Source organism: Halichoerus grypus, chromosome 5 (assembly GCF_964656455.1).
Source record: "Halichoerus grypus chromosome 5, mHalGry1.hap1.1, whole genome shotgun sequence".
In the NCBI taxonomy this organism is placed as follows: domain Eukaryota; kingdom Metazoa; phylum Chordata; class Mammalia; order Carnivora; family Phocidae; genus Halichoerus; species Halichoerus grypus.
In genome coordinates this window covers 163,844,751-163,863,841 of record NC_135716.1, presented here as the reverse complement: position 1 = coordinate 163,863,841, position 19,091 = coordinate 163,844,751, and the positions used below count along the sequence as shown (strand labels likewise).

Here is a 19,091-nt window from a genome sequence, read left to right as displayed (position 1 = left end):
TGGGCGCCACAAGTTCAGAATCTAAGAGGTGGGAGCGGCCCTGACACAGTCCCGAGTGGAAGGAGGCCACACATCTAAAGCCCGAGAACCGGGGAGAGGAGAGCCAGCAGACAGGCAGGCAGGGGCTGGTCGTCCGGGTTCTCATCAGGCGTAGCAGGACGTTGCTACGGAGTCAGTGGTGAAGGATTTTAAGCAGGGAAATAATGAAACCCGAGTTCTTTTTACAAGGGCACGTCGTGTTAGCTGCCGGCCGACAAACGGGCCGCGGACGGGCTGTGGTGGCTCGTGGGGGGGGGGGGTAGTGGGGCGCCACAGTGATGCCGTTGGTGGAAGGTCAGATGGAGGCGAGGGTGTGGGGCAGGCGGGGATCTGGGAGGCTGCAGGTTTGGGGCCGGAGGAGCTGGGGACATGCCATGTACTGAGACAGGGCGTCCCGGCGCTCGGAGGTGGGGGTACAAAAGCTTCGTCGGAGAAATGCCAGGGGTGGTGTGCTTGACAGAGCGGGGTCTGGACATACACTGCGGCGGTGTTTGTCACCCCTGAACGCTCGGCCACGCACAGAAGCCCTCGTGTGAGAAGTGCCATCATTTGTCTCAGCCGCAGTCATAAATACAAATGGGAACACGGGCACCGAAATCGAGTGACCCGGCCGAGTGACAAACATTACAGCCTCTGGAGCCAGATTCCTAGGCTCAGATCCCGGTCCTATACCCAAATGGCCATGTGGCCTTGGGGAACTGACTTGGCCCTCCCTGCCTCCAATTCTTCATCCATAAATCGAGAATAATGGAGTAGCTCCCCCATCAGCTTTTAGGAGGGTGAAACAAGTTAATACATGCCCGAGCACTTGGAACAGTGCCCGGCACATGGTAAGTGGTCAAGGAGAGTTAAATATGGTTATTTTATTAAAAGGTCATCTTACGTGTGCCTAATTGTCTTAGATGATCAATAAAATAAAAGTAAAACACCAAGGAATTCTCTTGGAGAGCACGAGGGCTCTCACAAGTCAGTCCGTTGACTCCCATCTGCAAAGCACCGATGAATTTTTTTTCACTGTGGATCTGATCTCTCGTCTGTCTCATCCCTATTTCCCGCCTCCCTGCCCAGAAAGCCCTGGTGTCCCTGACAGCTAACTCAGATCTCACCTTCTCTCCTTTCAGCCCTGCTGGCCCTGGAGCCCCAACTTTCCCCTGAAAGACAACAAGTCACAATTAGAGACTCCTCCGCTCCCCACCCCCCCCCCAAGACTCCATGGTCCCAGCGTCCACCCAGAAAGAGAAGCCAGCTTGGAATTACAAATGCCATGACTACAGGTAGCTAGGCAGTTACTTCTGTTATACGGAGGGAGCCCCCAGGGCAAGCAGCCTGGGGCAGTGTAGGGATGGAGGGGGAAACGAGGCTGCAGGCCTGGGACACCTGCTTCGGGGCCTCCTTCCTGGTCTCTGCCTTGAGACTCCGAGCCAGAGGAGCCAGGGAGGCCACCAGGGTGGCAAAGATGGGCTGGACTGAGCCGGGCTAGTCACTCACCGGGAGGCCAGGCAAACCGAAGCCAGGGGGGCCCACATCTCCTTTGGCCCCTGTGGAGGGCCCAAGATGCTGGGCCCCTACAGCTAAGCTGCAGGACAAGCAGGAGTCCCCCTGGAGAAGGAAGAGAGAATTGGAAAGCTCCCAGCAGTTGGGGGGGAGGGGCGGGCAGCAAGGGGACCAGTGTTCCCTTACCTTCTCTCCTTTGGGGCCTTGGATGCCAGGGTCTCCCTACAGGGAGAAAAGGTTTATGGGCTGAGACTGGGCCTGTTGGGGCACCCCAAACTTCCTAACCATATGTGAGGACAGCAATGTTACACACCACAAACCCTTCAAATACCCAGGGGTCCTATGGGGTTCAAGGTCAGCACCCAGAGCCGGGGCTCATCAACCCATGTAATAGATGGGGGAAATCAGGCCAGGTTAAGCTACCCTACTAGAAAGTTCCTGTACCTACCCGATCACCTTTCCATCCAACAGCTCCCAGGCCCTCCTGAAAGAAAGTGTGGGTGAGGGAGTGGAGTGGGGTGGGGAGTCGAGCCAGGATCCTAACCCAGTCCTGCCCACTCCTTTCCTCCACCCCCAACCAACACCCAATCCCAGGAGGAAGGCACAGCCCCACTCACTATAAGGGCTGGCTCCACCCCAGCTTGCCCAAAAGGCATCTTGGAGCCTCCTCAAGAACCCTAGGAGGTAGCCATGGAGACCTGGGTGACCTTCTAGCCCAGCCCTAAACTCTATGGTTCAGCCCCCCTCCCATCTAGAGCCAGGACCCTTGGCCCACAATCTCTCTATGGCCGAGAGAAGTACCCAGTCCTCCTGTCAAGTACCCAACTCCTTTCCAGGATCACATGCCCAGGTTTTTTGTGGAGCCCCTCAGTGGCCACCCTGGGCACTCACCTTGGCTGGTGCAGGGTCACCTGGCTCCCCCTTGGGTCCTGGCTTTCCAGGGAGCCCCACGAAGTTCTGGAAGCCTTCAGGCAGCGTTGGGCACACTTCACAGGGGTCACCCTACAGCAGAAGGGAGAGACCATGAGTGGACCAACAAGGGGTCTCCTAGAGAAGGTCCAGCACCCCTGATGCTCAGTGTCACCTTCAGAGAAGGGCTCCCACTCCCACCCCATCCTGGTGCAACCCGGCCTGGATCTCACCTTCTCTCCCTTCAGCCCCGGCACCCCTGGTTTCCCCTGTTGGAGAAGAAGCAGTGAACGTTAGTGGTCAGTGCCAGCCAGAGGGACTGGTATGCCAAGGGAGGGCCCCAGGACCTAGCCACCCCCTCCCTGGAGGCCTTGGTAGAGCAGCTCTGGGCATGGTGGGCGGCAGCCCCCCTCCCCCTCCAGACTGGGCTTACTTACAGGTTTCCCACCAGGACCTTCCTTTCCTGGTACCCCCGAGCTGCCCTGTGGTCAGAAGAAGGGTTAAGGGGGAGGCTCTTGGCCACAGCCTCAGACCATTCACCCCATCCCCGTCAGTCCCTTCTCTGGATTGGCAGTACGATCTCAGCCAAATCTCCCGTCTCCTCCTGGCCGGCTTGGTCAGCAAGCACCCCCCGCCTGCTGTCCGGCCTTCTCCACATCTAACCCAAGCCCTTCTGCTTGCACAGGGGGACGAATATGAGGCCTCTGTGTACCCCTTCCCGGTGCAGCGGGTTGAGAGGAATCCGGGTGACCCCAGAGGAACCATAGCAGACAAGACAGTCAGACATTTCCAGGGCTTTCTGCTCATCGAGGCATAAGACCCTAAAATGAGCTTGGGCCCTCCAGGTGTGGCCTTTCTGGTCATGACTAGACTTAGGCTTACCTGTCCCCATGCCTGGAACCCAAGCCAGGGCTCCCATGTTGGCAAGCACTGGGATGGGGACACTCCCCAGTGAGGGGCCTGGCTGAGCTGAGCCAGCCTCCTCAGCTGAATGCCTGGCTCCTTCCCCCCATGCATACCTGCTGCCCTGGGTCCCCTTCTCTCTCCGTCCACCATGCAGGGAATCCGCCCCCCCCAAGGGCCCACACTCCTGCCTGTGCTTACCTTGTCTCCCTTAGGACCTGGCGGGCCGCCTGGGTCCCCCTGAGGTGGAAACAGCATCAGGTAGAGGCTTCCCAGGGGCCCCACATCATGGTGAGACCTACCGGAGCCCCTTCCCCCCAACCAGGACCCCCAGGACCGAGCCTTATCTCCCCAGCCCTGGCAGGCAAGAGAAGGGTCTCTGAGGAAAGAACAACAGGAGGGGCCAGGAGTACTCACCGGGGTTCCAGGAAGTCCTATCCCAGGGGGCCCAGGGAGGCCAGGGCGCCCAGGCTCTCCTGCCAGCCCCTCAGGCCCAACAAAGCCAGGGTCTCCCTGGCACAGACATAAGGTGGGTGTGAGAGAGCTGCCGCCTCAGCCCCACCCCCCACCCTCCATCCCACAGACACCCACAACTCACCTTCTGCCCTTTGGGCCCCATGACGCAGATCTCCCCGGGCCGGCCCTGTGGGGTCATGGAAGGTAGAAGAAAAGCCTGAGGCCTGGCACCTCCCTGGGGCAGCAGCAAACTGCCCACCCTCAGTGCCCCTCCCCAAAGCCAGACTCCACCCCTGTGCCCCGAGGTCATCAGGTGTCACCATCAGGGCATTAGAGGCCAGGGGCTGTTAGGCTGGGAGCCAGGGGGCCTGGGTTCAGATTCTTTTCTGTCCCCTCCTTGCTCTGCTTCCTGGGGCCCAGCCTCCCCCTCCCTGGGTTTCTGTTCTCCCGTCTGAGCGAAGCTAGCAGGTTGGACTCTGCTGGTTAATTCCAGCATTGCACCGAGGACCACGGGGTTGTGGTGAGGAAGGGTCCCAAGCACCGTACATCGCGGCCTGGCCTTCCCGGCGAGCCCTTGACGCCTCCGTCCCCCATCTCGCCTTTCTGGCCCTGGGGAAGGAAAAGGTAAAGGGACTGGGGTTGAAAGAAGGGGCTGGAAGAACCAAAGCAGCTCTATCGGGAGGTCAGACAACTGCTTTCTAGACCCCCAGTTTCTGCCTCCCCTGAGACTGAAAGGCTTCCGTCACTCCAGGAAGGTGGACGACAGAAGGAACCTCCGAGCCTGCCAGGCCTCTGTCAGGGACTCGGTGGCATTTCCCTCTGGGTCTGGTGGGAATCTGGACCGGGCAGGGTGACTGGGAGGGACAGAGGGTCTTCCGCGGGGACGGGGCCCTCCATCCTCCAAGAAGATTTTAGACATCTACTTCCTCAAGTCTGAAGAGCCCACAGACTTCCCTGGCACCTGCCCCTCCAAATCCAGGCCCATTACCTTCTGGCCTGTAGAGCCCGGAAGTCCTGAGGGTCCCTGAGATAAGGGGGGGTACATAACAGAAGGGGTGAGGAAAGGAGGGAGAGGCTGGGCCAGGACCCCACTGCCCTGCCCTAACCCCGGTCCCACACTCACCAAAGCTCCTGACTCCCCCTTCTCTCCCTTCAGGCCTTCTGCACACTGAGCAGGGAGAGAAGGTGTTAAGATGGCCCCAGGGTCACCTCATGGGCTGCCAAGGGCACAGCCCCTTCCCCAGGGGCTGACCCCATATTGGCCTTGAAGTAGGCCTTGCCTCCAGGTCTTACCTGAAGTGGGGCATCCGGGGAGATTCGGACACAGTCACTGCCCTAAGGGGAGGGAATGAGGGATCAGGGTGGGACCCTGTTTTGAGAAGGATAGGCTCAAGAGTCCCACAGTCCCACTGGTCATCTTCTAGGTACCCCTAAAAAATAGAGGCTGCCATTTACTAACTCCTAGAAAGACCCTACCCATCATCCCCCATGTGGGCCAGGCTGCAGGGGTTTGGCTGAGCGGATGGGATGGTTCACATGTCAGCCCCCCCCCCCGGGAGGCACAGCTTGGCAGGGCCCTGCAGTGGGCCCGGCTGGGGCACTTACCCGGGCTCCCTTCTCTCCCTTGGGGCCTGATGGGCCAGGCAGGCCTCGCTCACCTTTCCCTCCCTGTGGACGAGATCAAAACGGGGGCTGGGACCAGGGGGAGCACATGGGTGACCTGAGGAAGGTCTCCCCAGTCTGTCTTCTCTACCCATCCCCTACGCACGGGTGTGTAAATGAGCACAGCCTGCCCCAACCCCCAACCATGCACACAGCATATGGATTCCATATGCATTCATCCATATGGCCCTCCCACCCCAAGAGGCTATATTTGGCAAATCTACAGTCTCACAAAGAGGGTACTTTCCCCACACCCCTATCAAAGCACGCGAGCTCACACGCAGCTCACCCAGGGGCACATGGACACGTGTGCACGGATACACACATGTGGGATGACAGAACCCATGTTGGTGAGTGTTAGGCTGCCTTAGTTCAAATCCTGCCCCACCACTTAGGGCAAGTCATGTCACCTCTCTGAGACTTAGTGTCTTCATCAATAAAATGGGACATCAGGGGGGTGTGGTGAGGAAGAGATGGGACATGAAGGCAGCCCCAGGAGCTGTGTTATGTACTCTCGGGCGCGCACAAGCACACAGTCCCACATTTACACGCGTGCCGCCCGCCCTGTCACTCACAGGCTCGGTGGTCCTGTCGGGCCCACCGGGACAAGGGCTCATGCCCCCCACCCCAGGGGGCCACACACATGTGAACATGTGTCCCAGGAGGCACACAGCCAGACCCCCACACAATCACTCCGACACCCCCCGTCCCACACGGGGGGCACAGCTGGCTCTCGGGTTTTTCTGAAATAAAATGAGAGTATCCGGCCTGCAGGATGCTTGAGGGGCGGGAAGGTGATAGATGTGCAACGGGAGGCCCAAAGCCCGATGCACAGTAGGACTCAGAAAAGGGGCGCTCTTAACACCCTTCGACACACACAACCCCCGACTGTCTCCAACACACACCCCTAGTCACCCCCCACACATACAGAGCTGGGTAGCCCTGATAAAAACACACAGCCATGGGGCCACATGCTGTGGGACAGGCTGGGACTGCCAAAGAGAGAAAGACTGTCCTGTTCTCCATCTTGGACTCACCTTGGGTCCAGAGGGACCAACTGTGACCTGGGAGGCAAAGAGAGCATTATATCTCAGAGACGGAGAAAAAAACAAGGGCACGGAGAAGGCAAGCAATTAAGCCAGGGCCACACAGCATGGTGGCAAGACCAACAGCCTGAATCCAAGACCCCCAGCGGACCAACAGCTCTGCCTCCAAGGCCACCCAGCATGCTGACTTCATAACCTGAGGCTGTCAGACTTGCAGAGGGGTCTAACCTATCTTCTCTAAACCTCCTGGCTTTAGCTAGCTCCACCCGCTGGTTGTTAGGATTACGGGGCTGCTCAGTTGCCATGGTAACCCCTGCATAAGTGGGGACCATCAGCTTTACCACATTTGGTGGGGGGCTAGATGGAAAGAGGGCCAGGCAACAGAGGGGGTACTTCCTGTGTCCCCCAAGGTCAGGGGGCTTGGAGCTGAGGGCACCCGGGGTTGTGCCCTTTATGAACTAACGTGGCATGTCAGTTCAGAAAGTCAGGCTATTGGAAAGTAGTGACTTCCGCTGCCCACGGAAGAGGCACATTTGGGTACTAGCTGTGCTCGCACCGAGCCCTCTCCCTTGTCCTTCTGGACCCCCAAAGGGAGGCCAGACCGGAGCCAGCTAGCTAGAGGGGCATAGGAGGGGAAGTCCTGAGCCAACATGGGTTTGGGGGCCAGTGCTGGGCTGTGTCACCCTGAGTCAGCCTTCCCCTTCTCAAGGCCTCCAAGGCGATATGGGAAGCTTTCAAACAGAGCAGCCCCGAGTCCTTGTGGGTAGTGAAAAGCTGGGATCAGCAACCAAGGTTCTGGTCCCACCAGCCACCACCCTGTCCCCATTCCACCCTGGATCGCAATACATTGCCCGGATCACAAGGCGTGAGGCTTCCTTCCATGCAGCCCGTGGTGGGGATAGGGTGGGAGTCAAGCCCAGCTCTGGGGGATGTGCAGGGAGGGAGTGTGATAAGAACACAAAGGTCCACTTGTCCTTAACCAGGAAGCCAACTAGCCCACTCCCCGCCCCCGCCCACCCCACCCTGCACACCCTCTATTCACTCACATTGCTTTCCTGGGCACCATGGACACAGGGTGGGCACTGCAAGGGAAGAATGGGCCAGGAGGTCAGTTCTGAGAGCCCGGGACCAGCCCTCCCCACCCCATTCCCCCTGCATACACACAGCGAGCACACAGAACGTCATGTGTGTCCTGAGTGAAGTCCAAGGGAGCAGGAAGATAGGAATCCTACCAAACAAGACTCATCCCTCAACTCCCAGCAACCCAGTGCCAAACCATTCCTCACGTGAGGAAACTGAAGCCCAGAGAGGCAGAGCAGTGGGATCTGGGTCACACAGCATGTGGGGGCAGAGTGAGGCCCAGGATCTGCGGTCCCACAGCCAAGGCCTGGATTCTTCCCATGATGCCCGTAGCCATTTGCTGCCAACTCAGCAGGAGTGTCCAGGACTAACACCCGCCCCCCCACCCACCCAAGGAGAGGCAGCAGGCAGACCGGGCCCAGCGTTGAGCCCTGAAGGAATGCTGGGAGCTGCGTAGTCATCCCAAATCCCCATGCGCGGGCTCCAGTGCCACAAAGCCTGTCCAAAGGGGCCATGTTGGCACCTCCTCAACCAAGCTCTTTTTGCCAGTCTAGATGGGAGGCTTACCTCGTCGGCTGCTGTCTCCTGATGGGCCTGGGAAGAGGGAGGGCATGGTAATGGGCAGGAAGCAGAGGCTTCGAAGCCCTGCTTCCAATACTCCTACCCAAGAACCATGTGGAGCGGGTGCCCTACGCCGTGCCAGGTACTGTCTGTCTCGCCCCCATTCATCCCTCCTTCTCAGAGCTGGCACCTTTACCTCCTAAGCTCTGTCCAGGAGTGGGGCGGGGAGAAGAGTGTGGGAGAACAGTGGCTTACTCAAGGAGTCTACAGAGGGCACAGAGAGCAGACCGAGGACACCGTGAACTCCGCCCCCTGCCCCCCCCCCAACCGCCATCTCTACCTTTGTTTCCCTCTCTGCCTTCTGGCTCATGCTTCCTGTCAGCTGGGCATCCACCTGGGCAGACGGAGTAAAAAAGGAACTCTTGAAGAGGGGGCAGTGCAGGGGCCCACGCTGGAAAGGGGGACCCAGTTAGGGGCATGGGCCCAGGTACCCCCTCAGCTGGCACCTCCCAAGGCATTGAAAGCCTGCTCAGGCCCCTGGCACTCCCCCAGGCCTCCCTCCTTTCCCCCCACCCACGTGATGTCGGAGAAAACAAGACCATGAATCAATGGGATCCTGTGTTCCTGCAGCCAAAGGTTGGGCACGATGCCCAGCGGGCAGGGAGGCTGCCCATCCTGGGGGTGGGGCAAAGGGAGGAACTGGGCTTCCCTGTCACCCTAAAGAACCTGAGAGTGGGTAGGGCAGCTGGCCATGGTGCTGGGTATAGGACCAGCCTATGGGTTGGTTGGTACGGGTTGGTATGGGCTGGGCCCAGGAGAGCGAGCAAGCCCGGAGGGAACCAGTGTGGCCTGGCCTCTGACCCCAGGTACCCCTGTCCCGGACTGCCTTTGAGTGCAAACCTGGCCCTGACCTGACCAAAGGGGTCTGGCGTGACATCAGTGAGGGGCTGGGTAGTGCCAGAGCTAGATGGGCATGTCTCTCAATGCCAACAGGCAGGTAGACACACCCAGTGGGTTCTCGCCTCTCTGAATCCTATAGTGGTGGTCCATAGACAGGTGGAGCTTCCAGTGCCCTCCCTACCCCAGGCACAACTGACCCTGGTGGGAGACCTCAGTCCCACTTGTACCTACCTGTGCTCATGTCCACCTGCCCTGCCCACCCACCTTGCTGTTTTGAGGCTCCTCCAGGCAGAAGCAGCGGGTGTAGACCTTGCCTTCAGTCTGTGGATTGATCTCGATGAGCTCATTGCTCTGGGTGTCCCGGCGGGCCTTGGAGGTCTCTGGGGGACACTGTCCGGAGTGGGGGAAGGGCTGGGGTCAGTACAGAAGGCAGACCCCCCCCCACCCAATCATCCTAAGATCTCAGTGCATCCCCATCCTGGCCACCCACCTCTGCACACTATGCCCCTGGGAAGTGTCCCAAACCTTCCCAGCTGGGCCGGAGCTGGGCCACTCACCCCTCTTGGTAAGATCTCACAGCATCCCTCCTCCAACACAAGCTCGGGGTCACAGTAGATATGTGCCTGCTGAAGGTCAAACTGCAGGGGGTACGATACACAAGTCAGTTTCCCACTTCATTTGATCAAACAGCTCAGTGTCCTGGCTGCCCGGGAGGCCCCGAGATGGCTCCGCCCCAGGATCTGCCCTCAGAGGGTTTCCAGTCTCACCTGGGGAGACCATCAGGAGTATAGCTGTCACCAAAAGCGAAACAGAGCTGCGCATGCAGGAAAGAGAGGAGGGAGAAAAGTTCACTTTGGCCCAGAGGAACAGAGGCGGAGGAGATTCCGTTTCAGCTGGGCCTTGAAGGACCAGTAGCTACTCTGCAGATGGGTGTGCATTCCAGGTGAGGTTACAGCATAGTCAGAGGTGAGCGGGCGGGAAAGTAGCAGGTGCGTGGACGACTAGGAAGGAATTGACCGGAGTAAGCCGTACAGAGAGATGTACAGGAAGAAGATACCATAGACATTTCTAGGGACCAGATCATGAAGGGCCTTGAATGCCAGGTTGATATGCATATGCTGCATCTGGAGGGCAGTGGGGAACCCCAAGTGGAGTCCGAGCAAGGGAAGGACCTGGTCAGAGACAGATTCCAGGGAGCGCACTCAGACTCTCGGAACGTGGGAGCACAGACAGCCCCCCACCCAGCACTCACCGAGACGGGTTTCCCCTGCTCAGCATCCAAGCCCAGAAAGACGTGGCCCACGGGCTGCAGGGGTCGCCGGGGCCCCAGAGGCTGAGAGGAGGCTGAGGTGCAGTCCACATGCACGGAGGCCACACGTTCAGCCACACTCAGCCCCAGCTTGTGCCAGCGCAGGTCAAAGAGCTGGGGCACTGGGAAGATGCAGGACACAAAGTCACCATCTTGTCCCCGGGCCCGGAGCTCCAGGCTCCGCTCTCGGCTGTTGACTTCCAGGGAAATCTGTGTGGCATTGGGGAAGGAACGAGACAGAGAATCAGAGCCCCACAGGCTCAGTGTGGCAAAGTTCAGGGCTCTCAAGGTCATTTCACAGGAGGAGGGACTGAAGCCCAGAAAGAGACGGAAGCTGGTAGGGCCACAGAGCAGTCCACCCTGAAGGAAGGGGATAGGAGCTGCCAGGGCGGGGTAGCCTCGAGGGTGGGCGCCGGGGATGGGGCAGAGAGGCCCCAGGATTTACAAGCTGGGACAGAGGTTGTGCTGGACTGGTACTGCTCGATGCCTCAAGGGCCACAGGGGGCGGGGGAGGGGGGTCCAGCTCACCTGTGGGTACCCATCTCCGTCGGTCACTTGAAATAGATACCACGTGCTCTGATGGGTGTGTTTCTTCAACAAGAGTGTCAGCACCAGGACAAACTCATCGGGGAGGCCCCGAGGGAATACTCGTCTGGGGGCAGAGCAGGGAGGGGACCCTGAGGCTCAGGTGAGAGACCACCTGCTGCCCACCCTGGGCCCTCAGGACTGCCGAACCCACGCGGGACTCACACAGGCCCACACCTTCAAACCGACACATACATATGCACGTCCATCCGCTCTATCGACATTGATCGAGAGCCTACTACGTGCCAGGTGGGTCCGGCTGCTGGGGGCAGCAGTGGTGAAAACACAGAGAAGGTTCCCGCCCTCGTGGAGCCTTCAAGTCTAATGGGGGAGTGGTAGGACCCTAAACAAAGGTAGGACCCTAAACAAAGAATCCCCAGGATGACTATGTCACTATTTCAAGATAATTGTGGTTAAGTTCTTCTGAGGAATCCAGGATAACCAGGACTTGGATGGGAGGAGAGGTGCTGGCAGAAGATAAAAAGCATTCAGCGTGACTGGAGCCGCAAGTAAGAGGAACATTTTGGAAGGTGAGGGTGGAGAGGGAAGCAGGGGCCAGGCCCCCCGGGACTGTGGGATTTGAACTTCACCCATAGGCACATGTGGGTGTGTGCATGCACACGCGCACACACACACACACACACAGGCACACATACCCACATACACATACCCACACACACATACACACACACACACACACACACACACACACAGGCACACATACCCACACACACATACATACACACACACACACACACACACACACACACGACTCTTGCCAGGTTCCCACCCCCATCCTGGGGTCTCCACAGTGTCTGTAGGATATAGACCTGTCCCCCGACTGCTAGCCAGAGGTAGGGGAGGGACAGAGGGTGGGTGTGCCACGCATCTCCTCTGTGCCTACCCTGCAAGCCCCACGGGCGGAAACCAGGTTGACTCCCGGCAACAGGTGGGATAAAATGACCCACGGGTGCCCCTGAGCTTAGGCCCCACGTCCAGAGTTGCTGGGGAGTATTAATGCCCAGTTCACACTGGGGCCTTTACCGCACTGGCTGGGTGAGCGGGGCTGCCCCCAGTCGAAGGATGAGAGGCCCCTTGGGGTTGCGGATCTTCTTAATGGCAGATGTTTTCATGAGACTGAGTCGATGGATGAGGTTAAAGCCTTTGGGGGAGACACCAGATGAAGAGCTCAGCTGGGCAGGTGAGGAGGGGGTAATAGCCACTCTAGGAAGATGGGAGAGAGGGGACAGCAGAATGAGATGGGCACTCACCGGTCACATTGGTCGATAAATGGCTTCTGTGTTCCAACCTGAGTCCTTCCTCTTGTGAAGGTGGGCATTGCTCGCCTGGAAGAGAATTGGCAGTGGGCCAGTCAGTGGACTCTGGCTGAAGAGTCCAGGCTCTTGGGGAACCTGGAGAGAAGCAAGTTTTTGTACCCCATTCTGGACCTTTAACCGGGCCCAGCCTTGGGGCTGCTTTTACCTCTTGCCTTCTGACCCTGGCTGCCCTGGGAGCCAGGAGGACCCCCAGTATATAGATGGGAAGACTGAGGCCCAGAGACTGAGGCTGGGCCCAAGGCCATGAAGTGAGTTCACAGCAGAGCAGGACCAGAACTCCTGGAATCCAAATTCCCCCAAGATACCAATTCAGGTGGCAGGTGAGCAAGAGAAAGAGCAAAAGAAACTCTGGGCAGCCCTAGAACTCAGATGGGGTAGAGAGTGGGATATATACCTGTGCTCCCTCCTGCACATACACCCTAGCAGGGGGCAGGGGGCACCTCGGGGTAAAGAAAGTCACATATGCACACTTGTGTTATATGCAAGCACCTGAGCATATCTGCACACGTGTGAGTTACAGATGCCCATGCCACTGGGAATGGCACGTGCAGCTGGTACACGTGTTCTCTGCCGTGGGAGGGGTTTATTTCCTACATCTACAGCAGAAAAGCAGACCAGACACAAGTCTGAGCCAACAGAATGACTCTTCACCTGGATAACTACCTTATGAAACAAACAGTAAGAAAAGACTGAGGACCTGAAGGGACCACAAGCTCAAGGGAACCACCAGGACCTTGGGGCTCCAGACAGGGTATATTAAGTGGGTAAAGGCTCCTAGAGAAGGATAGCTTAATTATGGTCTCCAAAACCCTGAAGGGACAGACAGGCAGCTGTGGGCTTGCCTCCTCTTAGGGTTGACTGAGCAAAATGTCAGGAAAGATGCTACAACAGGAGATAAAGGCCAGACTCACAAAGGCCTTCCCATCGCTGCAGGTGGGATAGCTGGGACAGGACAATGGATACAGCTCCTAGAAGCTGGGCATTGGACTCCCTGACTGCCTAGCTGGAAGAAGGAATCCTGGATCCCTAAGCCCAGTCACCCCACTGAAGTCTCCCTCCCCCAGGTCTGGCCAGAATGACTATCACTGTCTTCAGCATCAGCAGCAGCAATGGGTGACTCACCCCTTGGCAATGGGCCCAGATTCCTTACAGATGTTGAAATTCTCTGCCCCAGCCCCCAGGGGACCCGGTGAGGGAGAGAGCAAGGCACACGCACATACATGCAGAAACACATATACACACACACAACCTTCAGGCAGTCGCATGCGCCCTGGCTGCACAGCCCTCTCACATCTGCACCTTGCTTTTTCTGCCCCCCTCGGCTCGATTTGGGTTCTAGGAGTTCTATTTCTGCTCAGCTGGGCAGCTAAGCTACGAAGCCCAGAGGGCACCCATCAGGGCAGGGCAAGTTGCCCGGTCAACTTCCTCTGGCTTCGGGCCCTGGAAAGCTGCACCCTCTGTCCCATCCAGCGTCTGGGCCTCGAGGCGGGCCCTTTATCCAGGATCCAGGGCCAGCTGTGGAGGAGGAGGAGCACGTGGGCTGGAGGATGGATTCTCCACCATGGAAAGGAGTGGAAGGGCTTGGGCCTCTTTCAAGATGCAGCTTCCTTCTTCAGGGACAGACCTCACCGGCCCCGGCCAGCACTGTGTGCGCAGGATGGGTTCATGTGCCGGGGGTGGGGGTGGGGGGAGGCTTGTTCGCTCACACACAGAGACACAGGAATAGGCGCAGAGACACTCTGTGATGCAGAAAGGCTCCGGGACAGACAGACATGCAGACAGAAGCCCACAGACGCTCTGGCTCACACCGTACCAACACCCCAGGCCACGCTGAGCCCACCCTCCGACTCTCCAGACATGCCCGCGTGACCCAGGCACATGGTCACACCTGTACCTCGGACCCCAGCATCTCAGGGAGCCCGTCCCAGGCCGATGGCCCCCCGATCCTCACGTGGCACCTCACCTGCATCTGCCCCCCGGCTGCACACGGCCCAGAGACTGAGCAGCCACAGGCCAGGAACCCAAGATGCCCACATCCTGGTCCAGAGAGGTCAGCCCCAGCACCTGAAAACCACAGAGACCGGGAAGGTGGCTTCCTGAGCTCACACGGCATGGGACATGGGCAAGTAGCAGCCGGCCCCTGGGGCCCAGGCCCTAGTACTGAGGTGGCAGGAGGGCTGGCCAGGCATCAATCCCTCTCAGAGGCCCGACCACAGGCCTTGGGCTAGGATTTGGGCCAGGGTGATATTCAAAATATTTAACCACCGGTATGGCATGGACGCCAACCCGCCAGAGCAGAACGCTGGCTGGAGCATTCTGGGTCCAGGCAGCATTGGATGGCGCCAGTGGATAGTTGCTGGGTTAAGGAGAGATCTAGAGGGTCCTAGAAGGCCAGGTGAATTGGGATAGTCAGGGGGCTTGAGACAGAGACTATTTACCAAGACACTTAGAAGTATCTCGATATTTTATCAACCTGTGTAGCACTGTATTGCTATATACTAGCCTGGTACCCGGCCAGCTGCACCCAGCTCAGCCCTGCAGTCCTGCCAGGCACCCACAAGGTCAGGGGCTGAGTCTCGTGGCAGGTATCACAGAGTCGTGTGCGGGCCAAGGAAGTTTCCCCCATGGCTACAGTGGGTGGGAGAGCAGGTCACCGGGCTCAGGACCTCGTTGCCAACCTCTCCCTCTGATGGATGCTCGTCTTTTAGTTTTATTAAACCCTGATGGATGGGCCCAGATAAATCAATGCAGGCTCAGCAAGCGGCCAGCAGACCCATACATCATCCGGCCTCCCCTGAGACAGGCAGCTCGCACGTGCACACACAGAGTCATTCATGTGTCAGCATGACACACGCAGATACACGGGCACATATCCACACAGACACATTTGTGCCAGTGCGTGCATACACACCTACCTGCACACAGACTCGCTCACAGAGACACATGTTCACCGATCTACCCAGACATACCAGTTTGCACGTACACACGTGCACATAGCCAGCCTATGACTACCCCTCCAGTAGGCCCTCCTGTCGGGAAGTTCTTGTGCAAGTCTGACCTCATTCCCCCCAGCTGTCACGGAATTCTATTTCCCTTCCTTCGGTCCTGAATAGGGAGTGACTGCAGGAAGGACCCCTCACCTCAATATAGTTGCAGATAGAACCCTGATCCCCTTCTTCCTGGGGCAGAACTGTTCCTCCACCCCACTCACCCTCCTTCCTAGTGGTGGGCACATCCCATCACTCAAAACCCTATCCTGGCCTCCCCGTCCTGCCAGCGGAAGGGCTGCCAACTGTGGGAGGCATGTGAACGCATGTGGAGGCGGGAATATCGGTGTGCTTGTCCTCTTCCTGCTCCTCATCTCCAGCCTCCACTCCCCAGCCCCAGCCAGAGCAGGGGCTGCAGGGATAGCTGAGAAGCTTCCAACGATGTGATCCCATCCTAATACAAAGGCGCAGATTTGGGGGCAGGGAGAGCAGAACGGGGATGGAGTTTAGGGCTCTCCTATAGAGAAGGCGACTGAGGTCCAGAGGCGGGACGCCACTTGGCCCAAGTCACACAGCAAGGTGGAGGCAGAAGAGGCGCTTCAGCGCAGAGCCCCGAGGCAGCCCACTCCACCCCCCGACACACACACACTTACCGTGGCTGGGGATCCCCCACCTCACTAATCCAGGCAGCCCAGGGCAGCCAGCCCGCCAGGGGGAGCGGGGCCTGGGTTCCTCAGGCCCGCGGGGAGGTCCTCGATCACTTCCGACGGCCCGAAACCCCGGCTTCCCAGGTCGCTGGCTCCGGGGGCTGAACGCTGCCCCGCGAGCGAGCGCGCGCCCGTCTGCCGGGGACCGCCGGCCACTCCGGGTGGGGGAAGAGGGGCGGTTCCAGGGGGCTGGGGACGTGCCAGGGCGGCTAATGGAACACAGCTGGACCCGCCCGCCGAGCGGGAGGCGGGAGGGAGGGCCGGGAGGGGGCTCCGGCGGTGGCAGAGGCGGCCGGCGGGACACACGGCCCCGCTGCCGGCCTGGCCCCGCGCCCGCGCCGGCCCCGCCCGCTTCCCCGCCAGGTGAGCTCTGCAGCGAGGGGCGGGTCCCTGCGCGCCCGGAGCGGCCCTGCGAGGGGGCTCGGCAGCCGGCGGCGGCCGCGGGGGGGCGGGGGGCGGGGAGGCCGGCCCTTTAAGGGCCCGGCCGGCCGGAGCGTGAAGGGCCTCCCCGGTGCCACCCCCTTCCCCTCTCCTGGCTGGGCCTCCAGAAGGCTGGGGAAGGCGGGCGGGCGGGCGGGGGGTTGCAGACCCTCCTCCCCAGTTCCGTGGCAGCGGTGACGTGGCTACTGCCCAGGCCTCCTCGGTCAGCTTTTTCCAGTTTCTCAGCCTCACTTTCCCAGTTAGTCTGTTCCTGGGTCTGGAGAGGGTGCGGGTGGGGGTCCTCCCGGGGTGGGGGTGGGCGCTGCATTAACCCGTTCTGCTCTAGCCTCAGGCCCCCGAGAAGTGGAGCCCAGCAGGTTCCCTTCTTCTTCCTGACTCCATGGGGTTAGAAGGGCTCCAGTCCCTGTCCTCAGCTCTAGCTTTGTGGCTTGGAACTTACTACTTAACTCGGACTCCCTTTTTCATCTGTATGATGGGATAATGATCTCTATACCTCACACGGTTGTTGTGAGCAGGAAAGGAGTGGAAGTCTATCAAAGGGCTTATACAGGGTCTGCCACAAAAGAGGAGCTCCATATGGGGCGCCTGGCTGGCTCCAGCCGTGGAGCATGGGACTCTTGATCTCGGAATCAAGAGTTTGAGCCCCGCCTTGGGGGTAGAGTTTACTTCAAAAAATAAACATGCAAGAATAGCTATAAAAACCCCCCAAAAAGAAGAGCTGTAAGAGACTAGGATTGTCAAGTAATAAAAATGATATTTTTTTTAAAAAAGGAGCTCAAAAAATATTCATTGTTATTATCATTTTTACCATGAACACTGGCAGGAGGTTGGGGGGGCTGGGATTCAAGCATATACACCACTGATGGGACTTCTGAGCAAAAAGGAGCAGGTACGGTGTCCAGTTCTATCCAGAGGCAGGGGATGATCAAGGTGACCCTCCCAAGGGTACCCCGCCCAAGGCAGCAAACAAATTTCTGGGCAGCAAGGCCAAGGAACTACAGAGAATTGGGTTCAAGAGGCCCATGAATGGGAGGAATCGATGTGTGGTGGAGAGGGAGCAACTGGGGTCCCCTGATGAGGGGAGACTTCCTGTAGAAACAACATGGTCGTACCGTAGTCCTGTGGCCCCATCTAACCCGGGAGAGCGGGGAGCAGGCCTGGGATTTCCCGCCTTAAGAGCCAGAGGCGCTGAGTCAGCGGAAACCCCAACCAAGGCCACAGAGGAGCCCCATTGTGGTCCCGGCCCCGCCGGGAGCTGTCCCAGATGTGGCTACGACAGTGGTGGGGCCTGGGAAGCGCTGAGCTCAGCAGGCGGGAAGCGGAGGGGTGGGGCTTTCTGGGCAGTCCGGCCTGAGAAGGGGGGGGGCACAGGCTCTGCCTTCCCAGAGGATGCTGTCCCAGAGGTGGGCACTTGGGAACCAATAGGCAACACCTATAGGTCAGGGTCTGTGCTAAGAACTTCACATAGGCTGACTCCTTTACTCCTCACGTCCACCCCAGGAGGGAGAATTCTATTCTTATCCCCATTTTACAGATGGGGAAACCTGGAGCGTAGGAACGGCGCAACTTGCCAGAGCTCACATGGCTAGGAGATGGTGGGACAGGGACCCACGTCCAGCTAGCCTGCACTCACAGCACAAGTTCTTAACTACTGTGCCATCCTGGGCAATTCCTACCCTCCCCCCCCCCATTCATCCCCGACTCTCCCAGGCAGGAGGGGAGGGCTGGACCCAGAGCAGTCAGAGCCAGAAGGACCTGAGAATGGGGAACACAGATACCTCCCTCCAGCACCCCAAGGGTACGCCCAAGAACCGCCAAGCCTGGGGTGCTCCCTAGGCCTGGATACACTGCAGACACAGTCTAGAAAGGTGCTTCTGCCCGTCCCTCCCTCGGACGCGTGTGTGCACACATCCAGGAGCGTGCAGATACACTGTCTCACAACACACGTGTAGACTTCACATGCACATGTAGGCACTTATATTTACACAGACACACGCACACACACAATGGTCCTGCACATAAATAGATGCACAGAGACACATATGTGAGCACATATGAACCCACAGAAATATATCCCTGGATATACTCCAACACAGGTGCACAATTCTCAGAATACATGCGTACAGCCCTACCTATACCTGGATATGCACACACAGAGATATGTCTGCACAAACATGCACAGACATGCACACATGTGCCCATGGGTGTGATTACTCGTATATGCGAGCAGAGAAAGCTGCAGACCTCCAGTGCATACACATGTGTGCCCACAGACACAGGAAGCTCCTGCAGAACACCCCCCCTTCACATACTGACCGTGCACGCACATGCATGCACACATTTATATGTGTCTGCCCCAGAAAGCCCTGCACACCAGCAAGCAGGGTCTCCTGTGGGGCTGGGCTCAGTGCCCTCACCCCAGATGGCATCACCACGAGGTAATCAATGCTGCTAATCGCCACCAGCTGCCCTGGAGCCTGACTGCTGCTGCCGGGTGGGGCTACCGAGGCCTCCTGGGCCCAGAGTAGTCTGCCCAGATGTCAGCCGGGCCCAAGGGCTGCCCACCCCACCGTCCCAGCTGGCCATTGGGGAATCCCCATCTGGCAGGGGCAGCACGGGAAGCTGGGGGAAAGTGAAGAGCCAAGACAGGGCCTTGTCCCAGGACAGGCCCAGGA

General features: G+C 58.8%; 1 protein-coding gene across 6 annotated transcripts in view; it reads right to left on the bottom strand.

Moving 5' to 3' along the window:
* COL16A1 (collagen type XVI alpha 1 chain) overlaps window positions 1–16,301 on the bottom strand; it is a 50,091-nt gene extending 33,790 nt beyond the window's left edge. For 4 of the 6 annotated variants that reach the window (XM_078073491.1, XM_078073492.1, XM_078073493.1 and 1 more), the window contains exons 1-27: window positions 15,922–16,301; window positions 14,245–14,345; window positions 12,216–12,290; window positions 11,989–12,106; window positions 10,888–11,011; window positions 10,303–10,569; window positions 9,608–9,688; window positions 9,315–9,440; window positions 8,491–8,544; window positions 8,157–8,183; window positions 7,556–7,591; window positions 6,501–6,527; window positions 5,407–5,469; window positions 5,095–5,136; window positions 4,925–4,969; window positions 4,790–4,825; window positions 4,348–4,410; window positions 3,944–3,988; window positions 3,763–3,858; window positions 3,547–3,585; window positions 2,880–2,924; window positions 2,676–2,711; window positions 2,425–2,535; window positions 1,982–2,017; window positions 1,720–1,755; window positions 1,528–1,638; window positions 1,146–1,190 (exon numbers count right to left, since the gene is read on the bottom strand). In XM_078073491.1, coding sequence (XP_077929617.1) covers window positions 1,146–1,190; window positions 1,528–1,638; window positions 1,720–1,755; window positions 1,982–2,017; window positions 2,425–2,535; window positions 2,676–2,711; window positions 2,880–2,924; window positions 3,547–3,585; window positions 3,763–3,858; window positions 3,944–3,988; window positions 4,348–4,410; window positions 4,790–4,825; window positions 4,925–4,969; window positions 5,095–5,136; window positions 5,407–5,469; window positions 6,501–6,527; window positions 7,556–7,591; window positions 8,157–8,183; window positions 8,491–8,544; window positions 9,315–9,440; window positions 9,608–9,688; window positions 10,303–10,569; window positions 10,888–11,011; window positions 11,989–12,106; window positions 12,216–12,290; window positions 14,245–14,317 — 1,857 coding nt within the window. In that variant the 5' untranslated portion in view covers window positions 14,318–14,345; window positions 15,922–16,301. The remainder of the gene's footprint in view (window positions 1–1,145; window positions 1,191–1,527; window positions 1,639–1,719; window positions 1,756–1,981; window positions 2,018–2,424; window positions 2,536–2,675; window positions 2,712–2,879; window positions 2,925–3,546; window positions 3,586–3,762; window positions 3,859–3,943; window positions 3,989–4,347; window positions 4,411–4,789; window positions 4,826–4,924; window positions 4,970–5,094; window positions 5,137–5,406; window positions 5,470–6,500; window positions 6,528–7,555; window positions 7,592–8,156; window positions 8,184–8,490; window positions 8,545–9,314; window positions 9,441–9,607; window positions 9,689–10,302; window positions 10,570–10,887; window positions 11,012–11,988; window positions 12,107–12,215; window positions 12,291–14,244; window positions 14,346–15,921) is intronic. The other 2 variants (XM_078073495.1, XM_078073496.1) reach the window with 2 other exon arrangements.
* Between the last annotated feature and the right edge of the window lie 2,790 nt (window positions 16,302–19,091).